Below are 17,529 nucleotides of genomic sequence, written 5' to 3' on the forward strand. Positions count from 1 at the left end.
AAAAATCCCTCATGACTGTGTGTGTGTGTGTGTGTATTAAGTAGGGGGAGATGGTTTTATACCAGATGCTGAGAGGTTAAAGTAGAGAGGATACATAGCTGCTCCACATTATAGGGGTGAGTAATAGTTTTGAGAAGATTAAGATAAAGATGGATGTGATGGTGCACCAGAATAAACTCTCCAGGTAGGTGAGCATAAGAGAGGATCTGGTCATTAGACATTATTTGAGATTGTGGAGCTTAACCTTTTTTTAGTGATTTTGAAGACTTTTATTGCCTTCTTTATGCATAAGGAGAGGGTAGTGCAAGACTGTTTTACTGATATGTGTAGCAGTTATGTTTGGGTAATACTGTTGAAGGAGATTATGTTGACATGACCTCTTTGAAGAATGTTCACAATAACTCTGTTCAAAGAAACCTTGCATGTTTGACATATGATATATTGGTTGAATGGGGGTTACACTTGTATTAGAATGGTTAAACAGAACGAAGGAAGGCATCATCTGCATTGTTGTGTGTGTAAGGGTTAGAAATAAGTGGGATCATTAGTGCTCTGTCACTGAAGTTATAAGACAAGGTGCTAATGATGTATATCAATGAAGAACAGGCTACTAATCGATTTGGTTCTTTGGAAACTGTATTAGCTCTCGTTAGGAAGAGAGACTGAAGGTGATAAAGTATGCCGTTGTGTGTGAGTGTTTTTTTTTTTTCATCCTTGTGAGTCAGACATCTTGCTTTTCTTGGGAATAGCAAGAGAAGGATTGAAAAGCTTGGTAAGATTAGGATTTCTATAGCTTGAGAATGCACTATTTCAGAATAATAGAAAATGATTTGGACTGCTTAAATAGTTGGGATTGTGGTGAATTTTAGAAGTTTTGATACTTGATGAATGCATGCATATACTCGTAAGACAGTTACAGTAGATTCTGAACAATAATAATAAAAACACAGTATTTCAGAATTTTTTATATTTAATTTCTATTATTTTATTTATGAAAATCTTTCAGTTTTACCAAATGAAACCCAGAAATCCAAAATTAGGTTTCGGAAGCGAGATAAAGTTTTATTTTATGGGAGGAAAATGCTGAGGAAAGTAAGTAAAAGACAAAAAGGTTTTATCCATATCAATTTTTTTTTAAATTTGAAAAGTCTAAGCACAATTAGATGTTCTATTATTCAACATTTGCATCAGGAGTAAATTGACCGTTACTTTTGAGTGTTAGATAATCCTTAATGTTACCCTTGGAGCATTGATTTCTTTGGTATTTACAATATAATTTTACTAGGTGAATCATATTGACTCATCTAGTAAAATATTTTTTAGCAACTTAAATCATGACCAATATCCTTTTCTCTACTTTTCTGATTATCTACTTAACCCATCTCATGCAACTACACTTAGATCAATTTATTATCTTACCTTTATCACTTTATGAAATATTAAATGCATTTGATACTCTTAATTAGATTTAAATCCAATGTCTCTTAACTTTTGTAAATCAGCTCCTACTTGGTTGCAGTGTCTAACTGTATTAGTCAATAATGAGCTGCATATTTGCTTTTATTTATGAAACAGTGAATCGGGTGCTAAAAGATGGTGTCAAAGACCCCTATGATTCATTACATCAATTTTAAATCCTTTCCATTCATCAGCTCCAATGATGCAGTTAAATTGCAGTTTTCATCATCATAATTTAACGTTTGTTGTCCATGGGTTGGACGGTTTGACTAAGGCTGGTAAGCTGATGGGTTGCACCACACTCCAGTCTGATTTGGCATGGTTTCTACAGCTGGATGCCCTTCCTAATGCCAGAGGTGCATTTAATGAAGCCAGGAATGGTCATTTGTCTTTCTTGGATATTGACACTATATTTTATTAATGTAATTTCATTGTCAAGTATTTTCATTTGTGAACTCTAAAACACCAAGAATGTTTTCATAAACATCTAATTTACTTACTGAATATAAAGGTGCTAAGTTTGTGTTATTCTCACAGGTGTAAAACTGTGGGTTTGATTACTGATCTAGATGGCATGTTTTGTCCTTGAGTAAGGTACTACATTCCATGTTTCCCGTGTCCACTCTGGGCTTAACCCTGCAATAGATTGCCTTCCCATTATCTCATTCAGGGGGATTCTTTAGGGGTAGGAGACTGTCAGATGTTCTATTTTCCACTATTGAAAAAGCCATCTTGAAAGCCTGATTACCCAGTTGGTCTTGATAATGATGCTGATGACTAACTGGATGAGACTGAACTCTGTCAGGGGCTTGGTTTAAATAAAGCCAAGTATATGTTGTATATTTTAAAAATTTATTCTCGATTTAGAACATATGGTCTTGATCCTGTAAACCACTGAAGATCATGTGAGTTTCTAATTAGTATGATTGACTATTTCCCATATTTTATAGTGACATAAATTGAGAGGGATAGGCCTAGTTCAGTGCTTGTTTTTGTATCCAAATTACAGAGCTGTTCTGATGAAAACATGCAAACTTAATTTTCCCAGTAATAGACCAACATTGTTTCCACATCCTTAAATTAAGACTTCCATCGCAATATCTACATCATTCATCATTGTCTTAATGTCCACTTTTCCATGGAATTTGTATAATTGTATGTATTTTTGGCAAAGACTCCACCAACCCAAGCAAACATAGAAAAATGAATGTAACATTTTGATAATGATTATATTTTAGGTAAAAACTTTTACGAAAAACAATGTATTAGGTCCCAGAGGTCGAATGAAAAAGCGGCAGCTTGTATTGAAACTGGCAAGAAGGTAATTAATTTAATGTTTCCTGAAGTGTTTCTGCTACAATAATACTAATAATGATAACAGTAATAATAATGTTGATAGTAGGAGTAGTAGTAGTAGTAATAATAATAATGGCTTCAAATTTTGACACAAGACCAGCAATTTTGTGGGAAGGGAATTAGTCAATGCCACCAACCTTATTTTTATCCTCAACAGGCAAAAGTCAACCTTGGTGAAATTTGAGCTCAGAACCTAAAAAGCTTGAAGAGATGCTGCTAAGCATTTTGTCCAGTGAACTAATGATTCTGCCGATTCACTGCCTTAGTAATAATAAAAATAATTTCAAATATTGTCACAAGGCCAGCAATTTTGAGTGGAGGAGCAAGTCGATTACATTGATCTCAGTGCTTGATTGGTATTTATTTTATTGATGCAGAAAGGAAGAAAGTCAACCTAAAAAGCCTGAAGACATGCCACTAAGCATTTTGTTCAGTGCACAAATGATTCTGCCAACTTGTTGCCTTAATAATAATAATAATGATGATAATCCTTTCTGCTGTAGACACAAGGTCTCAAATTTTGGGTGAGGTGCCTAATCGATTACATTGGTCCCAGTGTTTCATTAGTACTTAATTTATCAACCACCAAAAGGATGAAAAGCAAAGCTGACCTTGGCAGAACTTGAACTCAGAAGTTTTTTGAGGAAGGGTTTTGATATAAATATCAACCTCCCCCGTTCTTCACAGTAAAATAATTTATTCTACTTTTCAAAATTATTGTAATTATAATTTGCTAATGCTTACAACTTCTAGTTTCTTTGGATTCTACTGTTTTACTACTTTATTATCTTTAGAAATTAGTTCCCCCAAACCCTGTTGTCATTTAATCTCAGTTCAGCCCTGATTAAAGAAGATCCAGGATGATACTCCACTTATAACCATCCTATCTTTTGGCATATGTAGGTCTATAGTGTTAGTTGTCACTTTTTTAAGACAGTAAGGCATGATTTGAGGGAGAATTGGTGACTATTTCATCAAGGTAAATATCTGTGTTGAGACTTGCTCAGCTGGCCCTGATGACATTGATGGAGTTGGTAGTGTCCATTAAATTATGTTGTCTGTTAATGAAAATTAGAATGAAGTTAGAGAGGAAAATCTTAATCAACATTGTTATCAGTCTTTAGTTCCCTTTACGTTTAGAAAGAATGTATCTAATAGATGTACTAATTAAAGCAGAAAATATTACTGCATACTCATCCACTGTTAAAATACTTGATACACTTTCACATTCTTCAAGAACTGTCTTAGAAAAAAAAAAAAATCAAAGGATGGTTTAAAATCAGGATGTGTATGGCTCAGTGGTTAGGATGTTGGACTCCTAATCATAAGATTGTGGTTTCAATTCCTGGACTGAGCAACATGTGTTCTTGAGCAAAACACTTCATTTCACATTTCTCCAGTCCACTCAGCTGGTAAAAAGGAGTAATCATGTGACAGACTGGTATCCCATCCAGGTGGGGAATATGTATGCCACAGAAACTGGGAAAACTGGCCCTATGAGTATATATGACTCAAGGAAGGATTTTTATCCTTTTATCATTTATGCTCCACAGTGAGACTGCTCTATATTACTTTTGTTGTTGTTGTTTTCATATCTTCAACTTGGAATACAATAATGTTTAAAGGCTTGGATTCATCCACTTAGAACAGATTTTAAACTCATATTTGTTGTAATTTTTATTTAAAATGCCTAGACAGGTGTTAACTTAGGAGTAAATAATATTTCTTTGTGCAATAGACAGGTGTTAACTTAGGAGTAAATAATATTTCTTTGTGCAATGTTTCCTTGCAGGCTTCTTGAACACAAGAAAGAGAATCATCCAAAATTGCTAGTCAAAGAACCTCCACGATCTTTCTTGGAGGTTGATTCTTCTGAACAGGATGAATCTGATCACAGACTTCCTTCTGATATTTTGTATATGCTCAGAAGTGTTAGGTAAGTAAATGTAATTTTATTCAAGTTAATCTTTTATGTATTTTTGTTTTTTTTATACCAAACAGTATCTTTCTTCAAACAAATCTACAATAATTTCTTTTCAGATAATTTGTTTGCCGTAGTAGGTTATCCTTCATGTAATCCCAGTTAAGTTCAGTTATATTCCAATATGGTTTAACCTTACACAGTTTTCTTAGAAAAGAGTTAGACCTTAATTATATTTTTCTGTTTTACTTACTAAAATAACACAACTTCTTGATTGGGAGAAATATTGCTTTTTATCATTTCCATTATTTAAAAAATTTTAAGACCCTATTTTGCTTATTTTTCTTTTAGCACACTGGTGTGTGTCACTCTTGGTTATTTCTCAGTTTCTTTTCATCATAAGTTTTATTGTTCTGTATTGGTATTAATTTTGTATATGTAATTTCTGCAAGATTTTTCTATGCATGGAATGTTGGAAAATACAAGCTTTACAGTGACAAATCTTTTCTAGATGTCTTTGAAAACTAACACCAGTTGACTTCCTTTTAATGATTGAAATAGACTAAAACTAATGTAGATTTAAAATAACTAGAATGCTGTTTGCTCAAAGTTTTTCTTGATGTAGTAAGTGTATTGATCTTTTTAAGCTGTTGGTATTATTTTTTCTATTTATTTACCAGTAGAAAACAGCACCTATGACCTTTGTATTCCTTCTCAGACTAGTGTGAATAATACAGTTATTAAGTTTGAACTTCTATAGTTTAACATAAATAATGAAAGTGTGGGTTGCAGGTCTTGGAAGAAATAACTAGGCAAAGTGTTTGATATATAGCATGAGAAGAAAGAGAGGTGAGACATGTTAAGGATGAGAGAAGACTGGATCAAGTGAGCTGGTGTAGGTATGATAAGAGTTTGTTAGTATAGAAGAAAGAGGTCATTGTAGAAAAGAAACTAAGTGTCTGTGTTATAGTAGATTTATTTTGGTTATAATTAAAGGTGTTTGAGTGAATAGCAGCAGCACTATTACACATATTCAAGCAACTTTCTATTGTGGATCAAACATGAACTGAATGTCTGCAACTGATCAGAGCTGGAGTATTTTCTATCTCTGGAAAAAAGCCTAACTTTTGGATGTGTAATCCATTAGTTTAAGATAGTATAAAGTTTAAGTTGTTGGATTACATAGTCCTAGGTTCAAATCTTACTGTAGCCATAATGTTGTGAATCTCAAATAAAAATATAAATTACCTTGTTCTTGTTTCCCCTGACAACAGATTCCATTCCTACTTTACGAAAGAAACTCCTCATTTCTATTTGCTAGGTAATTTTCAATAAATATGATATTTGAATAATTTTTTTATTATTTAATATGAATTATAATGCATTGTGTTACTTAACATTTGATTTTCCAGTTATTGTATATATAAATAAAAGAATAAGAATTATTTTTAATTCTCATAAACATTATACTGGTGTTTCATTCTTCATTTATTCATTTTTCTACTCAGGGTGTTTGGACATCTTCAAAAAGATTTGTTTTTAGAGCTTTGCCGAGATTTTGAACGAAAGTTTATACCAGCAAATAGTTATCTGTTTCGCATTGGTGACAATGACGACAGTATATACGTAGTGGAAAGTGGCAAAATTCATGTCTGCTTTACCGAAAGTGTAAGTTGTTGCTTTATTCTTCAGTTTTTACTTCATTGGTGACACTTTTACCAATTTGAGTATTTGACAAGCATGTCTGTGTTGTGAGAAGTTCGCTTCCAAATCATGTATTCTTAGGTGCAATCTCACTGTGTGGTTCCTTGGGCAAGTGTCTTCTACTATAGCCCTAGGCATGTCCAAGCCTTGCGAGTAGATCTAGTAGACAGAAACTGAAAGAAGCCTCTGTGTGTGTGTGTGTGTTACTCTCTCTTTGCCTTGACATCACATTATAATTGTGAGTGTCGCCATCATGCAAACAGTGTCCTTCATTTCCAATCTTCTATGAAAACCTGTCTAATTATGGGAAAATATTAAATTTACTTGTAAACAGATGAAGGTTGCTGACAGGAAAGACATCCAGCTGTAGAAAATCTGCTTCAACAAACTCTGTTTCATCCATGCAAACATGGAAAAGTGAAGAGTGGATGTTAAAATGATGATAACAATATTTTAGTGTTACATATTTAAATATACTCTATTAGCTGAGATTGTTTGCTAAACCAGTTTATTTGGCACAAATCTTTTAAACTTGTAGACTTAACTTTATATTTCAATCTCTTCTCTTTTAGGATGGAATGGATTATTTAGTCAAAGAAGTACAGACTGGTGAAAGCATTCACAGTCTCCTCAGTATTGTTGATGTGCTAACGGTGAGATTTTTTTACTCATTTTTATATTTCCCTGATTATAGTTAGAGTTGGTTTTTATTTCATTCACATGCTAAATTCTTCTGTAACACAATGGATAGATGATTTTTTAAATTCTCAAGTTCAGTAAATATTATTTCTATTGTTGCTGTCACTGTTAAAGACTCCTCATATCTCACTTTTTCATTGACTGAATATATCAGTCTTGTTTGGAGTAAATGTTACTGTTAAGGTTATAGAAAGTAGGAAGAAAATTTTAGCAAGCATGACCAATTGTTAGGTATATTTATTCATATTTAAACATAGTAAAATATATTTCTAGCATTTGAAAATTGATATTTCTAGCATCAGTACTATGAAATAGCTTTCTTTTTCAAATTACAAATAACAAAGGTTTCTAAATTCATTACTGAATTTATCATTTTAGCAAATCTAAATATTAAGATAATTAAAAATGATAATAAGCATTTTTTTTTTTTACATAAAGAAGTTTGTGTGTATATATGCATATATATATATATATGCATATATATATATATATATATATATATATATATATATATATAAAGAAGTTTGTGTGTATATATATGCATATATATATATAATAATAATAATTTGTCTTCAATTTTGTTTAGGGTCACCCGTCACCATTCAAAACAGTATCTGCTAAGGCTGTTGAAAATACACATGTTCTCAGGTAAATAATAACTCTGTGTGTGTGTGAACAGAAAATAACTTTACATTGAAGCAGGTGATATTTCAAGATGTTGTTTAGCCCCATGCTAGTTCTGACTGAGTTAACCTATAAGCAAATACTTTCCAAACCTGATCATCTTGTATTTTTTTGACATATAATGTTTCTAAGAATACATTATTCAATATGTCCTGCTTTTAAGGTGATAGGCTGTGATTTAAGATATGCATATTCACATCATCAATGCACATCATGTCCACATGCAGATAATACAGCACTTCGCTCCTTCTTCACCTTGTACATGGATATCATTTATATGAGCTTAGATGTCCTACTACCAGTGTAATACTATAACCATAAACAGAAGCAATTCATCCATCAGTGGATGCATAGCTTAGTCATTACTGATGCCAAAACACATCTCTATATGTGCCCTGTTTTAGCCCAGCTAAAATCTTCAAGCATTCTATAACTGTTTGGTCCTACACTCTCTGGCCTCATAGAAACAACTAATCTATAACAAAGGTTGCATACTAAAATCTAAGTTTTGTTTGGAACAAGAAAGTTTTTCAGTTCAGAAGAGTTGCTGACTCTACAAAACGTGTGACCACATTACAATATTGCTCATGTATCCAAAATTATGAGCTGGCATACACACAATATTCTAGATCAGATCTAGCTCATAGAAAAGTTTTGCTCAATCACTGTATCACTGATTTATATGATCCTCCTCTCTTTAACTTCTATAACACTATCACACTCACCCAAACTATTTGATACATCTCACTCCCAGACCATATAATCTTCTTTAGAATCATTTATAATAATAAGGATAATGATGATAAAAACAAAATTCAGGACATAACTTAAAAGTACTTCAGGTTAGAATTTGCAAATTGCTAAAAATCTTGAAGGAAATCTTTTATAGTTATAAGATGATCATGTTTTCTGCTAGCAAAGTTAGTAAGCATGATGGATTATTAGCTAAAATATGATGGTTCATATATCTTTAGTAGTTAAGTGTTCATAACCAATAGATTTAACCTGTATTGGAATAGTGTATACAGCTCACTGCTCTAAAGAGCCAGAACATTGTATAATTAATGACTAATTTATGAACTTACTGTACTAATTTCAAGTTCTATTATTAATCAGAATAAGGTAGTGGGAAAACAATTCAAATGCTTAGTCTCTCAGACCAAGACCTTCAACATTATTGGGATTTTTGATTTTAGAAACCAACCCTGATTTGCATTTACGAGTTAACTGGTGTTTTATTTTATTGAGGCTGGAAGGGTAAAATGTAAAGTTGGCAAAATTTGAACTTAGAATGCAGTGAGTTGGAACAAATATTGGTTTCAAATTTTGGCACAAGGCTAACAATTTTGGGGAAGGGGTAAGTCAATTCCATCAACCTCAGAGATCAACTGGTACTTATTTTATCAACTCTGAAAGGATGAAAGGCAAAGATGACCTTGGCAGAATTTGATCTCAGCACATAAAGACGGACAAAATGCTGCTAAACATTTTGTCTGACATACTAATGATTCTGCCAGCTTGCCCCCTCGAGTTGGAACAAATATTGCAAATATTTTATCCAGTGCTGTCATGATTATGCCAATATGTCATTCTGTTGAATATTATCTGATAAATTTGCTTACTATGTTTGTATTGTTGAGTATATGTGAGGAATATAAACTCATTTCTAGACTTTACCTTTTTTTGTGTTTTGACCGATGCATCCTGGTCATCGTCAGGTGTCTTATTTGACATATGTAATCATGTTAGTTGTTTAGAAAAAAAAATTCCACTTTTTGTGAATTATATCTTTTTAATTTCTTTTTTCTATTTTATAGATTACCTGTACAGGCGTTTCAGTCTGTATTTGAAACCTACCCAGACTCTTTAGTCCGTGTTGTACAAATTATAATGGTTCGGTTGCAGAGAGTTACATTCTTGGCTTTACATAAATACCTTGGTCTCTGCACTGAACTTATTAACCCGGTATCATCATTTTTTTTTTATTGTTTTCATTTTGTTATGTGTTTTATTTATAAATCTACTGAGAAGGGGAACCCATTACATTTTTAAGTAATCCTAGACTAGAGTGTAGGAATAACTTGCTGAGTTTAGTATGGTTAATGATTGAGACATTTTCTAGATAAAAATATCGACATGAATAATTTAAGCATTAATGTAATAGCTTTGTTTATCTGTTAACCATTTTGTTATGCTTTCTGAAAAAGCACATAACTCTGATTGTGAAAATAAGCCCATCCCACCAATAATATGGAGCAATGTGTTCAACAGTTAAGTGTTATTTTATATAAATAGAAGATAAAGACTTCAAAATTCTCGTTTTATTATGTTTCAATTATAATTTTTTTTTATCTGTAATGTATTATATTTACATTCAAAGGTTCTTTTGAATATTGATTATAATCTGTTGGCTCAGATGTTTTTGCTGGTCCCTTGCTCCTAGATTCTTTGTTTGTTCTTTCACTGGGGCTGTACTATATTCTTGATATGACATTTAACATTTACTACTTAGCAGTAAAATAGTATCCTGTATAGGGGTTGTCATCCATAGTGAGAAATGGAACCCCTATATAACTGAAATTTAATGTATGGTAATGTGCTTAGTCTCTTGTAAACAACAACAAAAAAACCTGAAATAGGCTTGTATCTTTTCTTACTTTGGAAGAAAATAGATTGTTTAGCTGTTTAATGTCATAAAATCAGGGATAAACTATTAATATTTTTTTCTTTTTTCTTTTTATATTGTGAAGTTGGTGTCTCAAGACGAAAATGTGAAAAACTTGAATATCTATTCCTTGCTCAATAACAGCCATGGAAGTCCTCAGAGATCCATAAGCTTAAAAGACCACCAATCCACACCATTATTAAACTTGCCATGTCAGGATGTAACTTCATCTTTAGAATCAGAGACAATTGATTATTCATCTGAGAAATCTTCTGGATATGCACCTAAAGAGAATTATTGTAAGTATTTTAGGATTTATGTAATTTGCTTGAAATATTTTCTATCTCTATCCACATTAATTGGTAAAACCTATAAACAGCACACATTTGCTAAAACCTTGGATAGTGTGTGATCATGTATGGATACATATTCACATATCACAGGGTAGATTATAAATGAAACTTCCTAATAAATGGCAAATATTTCCTCACCAAACAATAATGATCATTGACTTAGCTTTCATCTTTGTCCTCTTGCTGACTCTTCTCCTGTTGCTTTAATGATCTTTTCTCTGCTGAACTTGTCTTTCCTTCTTTCATCAAAGCTTTAGCCTTCATATTCAATACTGAACACTTTGTTTTACTGATGACAGTGGAAAGTATTTCAGCCAATCTTCTGTTTAATGAGGTTTTGAAAACTGCAATAATGCTGTAGGTTACAGAACATTATTTAATATCTACATTGAATAGTAACTGCTCTTCGCTCTGTTTTTTGATTAGAGAACAAAATATTGGCTATCATTTGTGTATTGTATTGATATAGTGGTATACAATTTGAAAAAGTACAAGAATATCCACTCAAGATAATATTGGAATTGATGTAAACATACATCAACCAGTAACCAATTTCAATTGTTACCAAAGTGCCACTAGAAGAGCATTAGTGTGGGTGCTGGTGCTGCATAAAAAGCATTGGTGATGGTGCTGCATAAAAAGCACCCAGTACACTCTGTAAATTGGTTGGTATTAAGAAGGGCATGCAGTCATAGAAACCATGCCAAAACAGACTAGAGAACCTGGTGCTGCTGCTGGCTTTGCCAGTTCCTGTCAAGCCATCCAACCTATGCCAGCATGGAAAACAAATGTTATATGATGTTGATGAGTAATGAAATAGATTGTGGATTTTGTTAGTGGAATGAAACATTCTGTTAGGGATTGAGCTAAAATATAATTTATATTCTTATTTACTCTGGATATTATTTGCTCTTCCCTTCAAAATTAACATTTCTCCTATGTTAAAATGTTGATGCAGTTTTGCATGTACCTGTTTTTCACAGAATGATATTTTTATGGATTTGTTCTGGTTGTGTAGAATATTTTATACGAAATATGACTTTTGAATATACAAATAGTTTTGATCATGCACTTTGACATGACTAAATGTTTCTCTTTTGAAGTACAAAGATCAACTTCAATGTGCAGTTCTGTATCAGCTACCAGTGATTCTATTTCTGTTGAATTTGATCCTATATTTGGTCGATCACAAACCTCATTCCAAAGAAATGTTGCTGGGGGGCTTGCACCCGTACAACTGGTAAGTGCTTTTTTTTTTGTTGTTTTTTCTATTTTTACATTAATTTTCCCAATCATGTATCTTGAGTGAGATGGTTTAAAGATGGCTTAATTGAAACAGTTATTTTTGCTGTTGGATGGTCTTCTTACACACTCAGCTGTAATGTAGTAATGTAACTTGTTCTTTTCTACTCAAACTAAAGCAGCCAGTTATATAGGATTGATAGTAGAACTCAATGACAGTAGAAAAGTCTGCATTTATACCTTGAACTTCTAAAACAGCATTATTAAACTCAAGCCATTTTTATGTATTGTGTGCTTTTTAATTCTATTTTCATATACAAATCTCTTTAGTTCAAGTGTTATATCAACCTCCTCCTTATGAATTCCTAGGGTTCTGTGGTTAGGAATATGGTAATGCTTTACTTTCCCAAACTGAATATCATCAATAACACTATTGAGATAAACAATCAAATTTCTGTATAATCTGCTTTTATTATTTCTGTTTCATTCTCTTTTTGTTACTTTCGTAGATTTAGTGTCATACTTGTAAAATATTGAATTGGGTGATATTGGTTAATCCTAGTTCCTTATTGTATCTATATTTTATTAATGGTTGTGCATTCAGGCCACAGGAAGGAGGGGTAGGTAAAATTTAACAATCTGATGGCCATTTTGCTGATATAGGAAGATGTTAGTTAAAGATTTGAAATCTAAATGGGTAAGTTAATAGGCAATGGTTAGGAATTGAGTAACCCTCTTAACTAGAAGTGGTTTTTCATTTTGCTGTTTAGGTGTTCTATGTATGCGAGATACATGGTATGTTATAACGCAAAGTGCATTGATTTGGTTGATTTAATATATCTATGTTATCTGAGGGTGCACTGAACCTATTGTTTGTATATCATTTGTAATAGTATTCAAATCTTGCTATGGTCACCTTCGCCTTTCATCTCTCTGGAGTTGATAAAATAAAGTATAAGTCAAGCACTGAGGCTCAAATAAATCCAGTATTTCCTGCCCTCCAGATTTCAGCTTTGTGCTTGTTAGATAAAAATTATCTAAAAAAATATTTGCTGTTGAGTATGCTGTGCCTTTAGCCTCATTTTGATTTATTTTTATGAGCTATATTAGTTTCTTTAAGGTATCATCTAACCCCCAAGTAATCTAAATATGTTGGTTCTGTTTGTGTGATACATAAAGCAATCTGTTATATTTGCATTAACTTTTTAAATGATATTTTGTTACCACGTTAGTGCTAGCACCATGATAATAAAATGCTTACCCATTACACTCTGTAGAGTGATTGGTGATAGGAAGGGCATCCAGACATAAAGCCAAAGTAAAATGAAACCTACAAGTGAGATCTGGACCACTGATATATCTAAAAAGCATCTATTTATTGCTAACTCTAAATAAGAACTGATTCATACCATTACAGATTGTCTAACTCATGTCATCATGGAAAGTGGACATAAAATGATGACCTTTTTAACCATTTAGCATTCAGATTATTCTGTCTAATGTAATGCTTATTTACTCACATTGTTTTGAATTAATTGTGCATAATCTTGAGCTTCAATTGTTTGTGTTTAGGATGACCTTGTAGGTTAGGTGTGATAGTCTGGATCTGGCAAGTTTGAACATAAAACAAGTCAAATATTTGAGTCAGATATGGCTATTTAAATTCTAAAGAGTTTAATGTATATTTAACTCATCATGTATGGAGCTCAAGGCTTCCTCTTCAGAAGGACAATTAACATTTTTATAATTTTACAGCTATAAAATTATGTTGAGAATTTTGTTTTGTTAAATGTTTTATTTTATGTCTAAATATTAGAAATGTTTCTTTAATCTATTTAATTCTTTCATTTAGAGTGATGATGAATTAGCAAGGCAAAGAATGAATATCAAGAGACATGCATCACTTCCAATGGGATATTCACTTTCTGCAGGACGAACATTAATGGATGTGAAAAAACTTGAACTGATTCAAGTGGATTTGAGTAATCTTTTCAAACTAAAGGTGAATATCTTTACATGTAATATTTTGTTTTCTAACACACACATACACACCATTATCATCATCATCATCATAATGTTCACTTTTCCACACTTGCATGAGTCAGATGGAATTTGTTGAGACAGATTTTCTACAGCTGGATGCCCTTTCTGTTGCTAACTCTCACATGTTTTCCAGTAAGGTATAACATGTACCTTATTAGTACACTTTGACAGTAATGCTTGCTTACAACTATCATGTGATTTGAAGACAAGGAGTCACACACACACAATCATGCCTCTGCATGCATACACACACACACACACACACACACACATACACACACTGTATGGTACCTTGGGCAAGCATTGTCAACTATATTCTTGGACTGACCAAGGCTTTGTGAATAGATTTGGTAGCTGGAAACTGAAAGAAGTATGTTGTGTGTGCACATGCATTTTCTCTGGAAATCACTAAACTACAAAAAGTGACATTATTATTATTATCCTAAATATTATGTTAATTTTTTTTACATACGTACCTGTGGTGTGTGTCACGCTTACTTCAAAGGAAGAGGTAAAAAGAGAAATAATACTTAAGCAGAGGAAGTATAGTTCAAGTGAGAGGAAAAGCAGCAAAGAGGTGGGACAGGCAGGGAATGAGAGAGAAGAGATTCATAGCGCTGACAGGTAACAAAAATATAATGCATTAATGCAGGAGCATGGGTGGGAGGCAAGGAGACGTAGAGGAGGGAGAGGGGATGGAGGGGAGAGAGAGTTAGACAGATAGATTGAATGAAGGAAAGGAGTGGGTACAGAATATTAGTGAAAGACAATGAAACCGTTCTCACATCGTCATATTGGGTCTCTCATAATATTGCTCCCTCACTCTTTCTTTCCCCTCCCTCTGTTTGCTTTAGTCTACCCACCTGTTGAAAACAGATAACCGTTCTTCTGCAAATGTTTACAGTAAATTGATATCTCAACTGGAGAATGATTCATTTCCTTTAAAATTAATGAATCTAGTCCTAAATTATAAGACTATTTCTTGTTACCTGTTTATAACTCAAATTCTTTACTTGTATGTGTTGTAAATGAAAATACTTGAACTAAGAAACTTGATATATGTTTCATTTGAATTTATTTTTTTTAAGGATCCAAGTTTATTGGATGATAAAATGACCCTCAAACAATTTAAAGCTGGAACCATCTTGCAGAAACAAGGCGATCAAGTAAGAATTAGTTGACACTTAGAAACCACAAGTATTCATTCACAGTTTAAAACATTATTGGAACAATTTCTCTTAATTCATTTTTTGTCTTTGTTTTTTTTATTTCCATACAAAGATATTTTGATTCTATTATGTGTGACATCATCACAGATATTTTCCCTTATTTCATTTTAATAATATTTAAGAGTAGTAAGGATGATCAAACCAAAATGATCACAGCATTTAGTTTCCTCCATCTTCATTAAACATTCAGATCATACAGGTATTATCTTCATTTTGTGTGTTGGAATTGATGAAATATGATAGATATTTGGATCAGTTCAACTGAGCTTCAATATAAAATTGGTTTGCATGTAGTAAATCAATAATATTGACTGGGATGTGATTAGAAGATAATTTTGTGTTGCTGTGTCATTCAATCAAACCTAAGTAATGGTTGAAGTGAATTTACTTATATTGCTGATACTTTAATAAATGAATAAATTTCATTTGATTTAATTCCTGTATGCTATAAATATGTACTTTTATGCCACAAAGTCGATATTTTTATAAATAAAATTGAGTATATTTTTATTACTTGGATTTAAAATATGTAATGATAAAAGTTAAAAATCAAACAACTATAAAATAAAATTGATTTTGTTCAAATGTTGGTTTTTGTTTTATAGTATTTAATATTTATTTTATTTTTAGGATTGTAACTTGTTTTTTGTTGTGTCTGGTACATTAAATGTCTCTCAGAATTTGGTAGGACATGAAGAAAAAGAGGTTAGTTTTTCTACCCTTATCTAATAATTCTTTCATAATTGAATATAATCTCTATAATTCAATCTGACAAGTTGTGTTCTGCAAGAATCAATAACTAAAAATTGAGGTACATGAGTGTATTGTGAGAGGAGAAAAACCAAAACAAAACAATGTTTTTGATTAGGAAATTAGAAAAATCTTTTTCTTATTAAGCTTACCCATAGCCTTTACAAGGCTTTTCAGTTTTATAAGACCAGTCTGGTTGATGTTATGCTTGCACTGCTCTCAGGTTAGTTCTTGAGTAAAGATGAGCAGAGGGAGTCCCAGATGAATTTTTTTTTTTTAAATTGAGTCTGAAGGATGGAGCATTGTTCATAAACTTTGTTGGCCCATTGAAACTGATGAGTTTCATCATCGTTTAATGTCCGTTTTCCATGCTGAGATGGGTTGGATGGTTTGACAGAGGTCGGGAGAGCCAGTGGCTGCACAGGCTCCAGTCTGATCTGGCAATGTTTCTACAGCTGGATGCCCTTCCTGATGCCAACCACTCTGAGAGTGTAGTGAGTGCTTTTATGTCCTACCAGCATAGGAGCCAGTCAAGCAGGCATGGCATTAATCATGTTGGGATAGTGCTTTTTACATGCTGCTAGCATGGGGGCCCAGTCACTGGGTACTGGCATCGTGTGGCTGGTGTATTTTACATGCCACTGACATGGGAACCAGTCAGGTGGACCTAGCATCGACCACATTCAGATAGTGCTTTTTACATGCCACCAGCACGGGAGCCAGTCAGCGGGGACTGGCCATAGCTACAATATTGGTTTTACTTGACTCAACAGGTCTTCTCAAGCATATATCAGCCGACACATCAGGGGTACTCAGCTGGGTTGGACATGCGTGGTTGCGATCTCACTTTAGTTGCCAGGCCTTCTCAATGACAGCATATCTCCAAAGGTCTCAGTCTCCTGTCATTGCCTCTGTGAGGCCCAATGTTCAAAAGTCATGCTTCACCACCTCATCCCATGTCTTCCTGGGTCTACCTCTTCCACAGTTACGGATTGGCACTTCCTCACACAGCTGTCCTCATCCATACATAACACATGACCATACCAATGCAGTTGTCTCTCCTGCACACCACATTTGATGCATCTTATGCCCAACTTTTCTTTTAGGGCACTTACACTCTGTCTTGTATGCACACTGACATTACACATCCAGCAGATCATACTAGCTTCATTTCTTTCAAGCCTACGTATGTCCTCAGCAGCCATGGCCCGTGTTTCACTGCTGTGTAGTATGGCAGTTCGTACACATGCATCACACTCTACCTTTCATCCTGAGTGGGAGGCCCTTAGTTGCCAGCAGTGGTAGGAGGTCTCTGAACTTTGCCCAGGCTATTCTTATTTTAGCTGCTACACTCTCAGAGCAACCACCCCCACTACAGACTTGGACGCTTAGGTAGCGGAAGCTACTAACTACTTATAGTTTCTC

The 17,529-nt window shown here is 33.3% G+C and overlaps 1 protein-coding gene across 2 annotated transcripts in view; it reads left to right on the plus strand.

Annotated features, from left to right (window-relative positions):
* LOC115214865 (patatin-like phospholipase domain-containing protein 7) overlaps positions 1-17,529 on the plus strand; it is a 65,947-nt gene that overhangs the window by 19,150 nt on the left and 29,268 nt on the right. For both annotated transcript variants that reach the window (XR_004999176.1, XM_029783899.2), the window contains exons 3-14: positions 1,007-1,092; positions 2,697-2,779; positions 4,607-4,750; positions 6,244-6,403; positions 7,012-7,092; positions 7,725-7,786; positions 9,640-9,787; positions 10,573-10,786; positions 11,944-12,080; positions 13,935-14,084; positions 15,214-15,291; positions 15,985-16,059. Coding sequence is in view for 1 of the 2 variants with exons in the window: in XM_029783899.2 (XP_029639759.1) it covers positions 1,007-1,092; positions 2,697-2,779; positions 4,607-4,750; positions 6,244-6,403; positions 7,012-7,092; positions 7,725-7,786; positions 9,640-9,787; positions 10,573-10,786; positions 11,944-12,080; positions 13,935-14,084; positions 15,214-15,291; positions 15,985-16,059 (1,418 nt within the window). In the remaining variant the exon portion in view is untranslated. The remainder of the gene's footprint in view (positions 1-1,006; positions 1,093-2,696; positions 2,780-4,606; positions 4,751-6,243; positions 6,404-7,011; positions 7,093-7,724; positions 7,787-9,639; positions 9,788-10,572; positions 10,787-11,943; positions 12,081-13,934; positions 14,085-15,213; positions 15,292-15,984; positions 16,060-17,529) is intronic.

This window comes from Octopus sinensis, linkage group LG1 (genome assembly GCF_006345805.1).
Source record: "Octopus sinensis linkage group LG1, ASM634580v1, whole genome shotgun sequence".
NCBI classification, from domain to species: domain Eukaryota; kingdom Metazoa; phylum Mollusca; class Cephalopoda; order Octopoda; family Octopodidae; genus Octopus; species Octopus sinensis.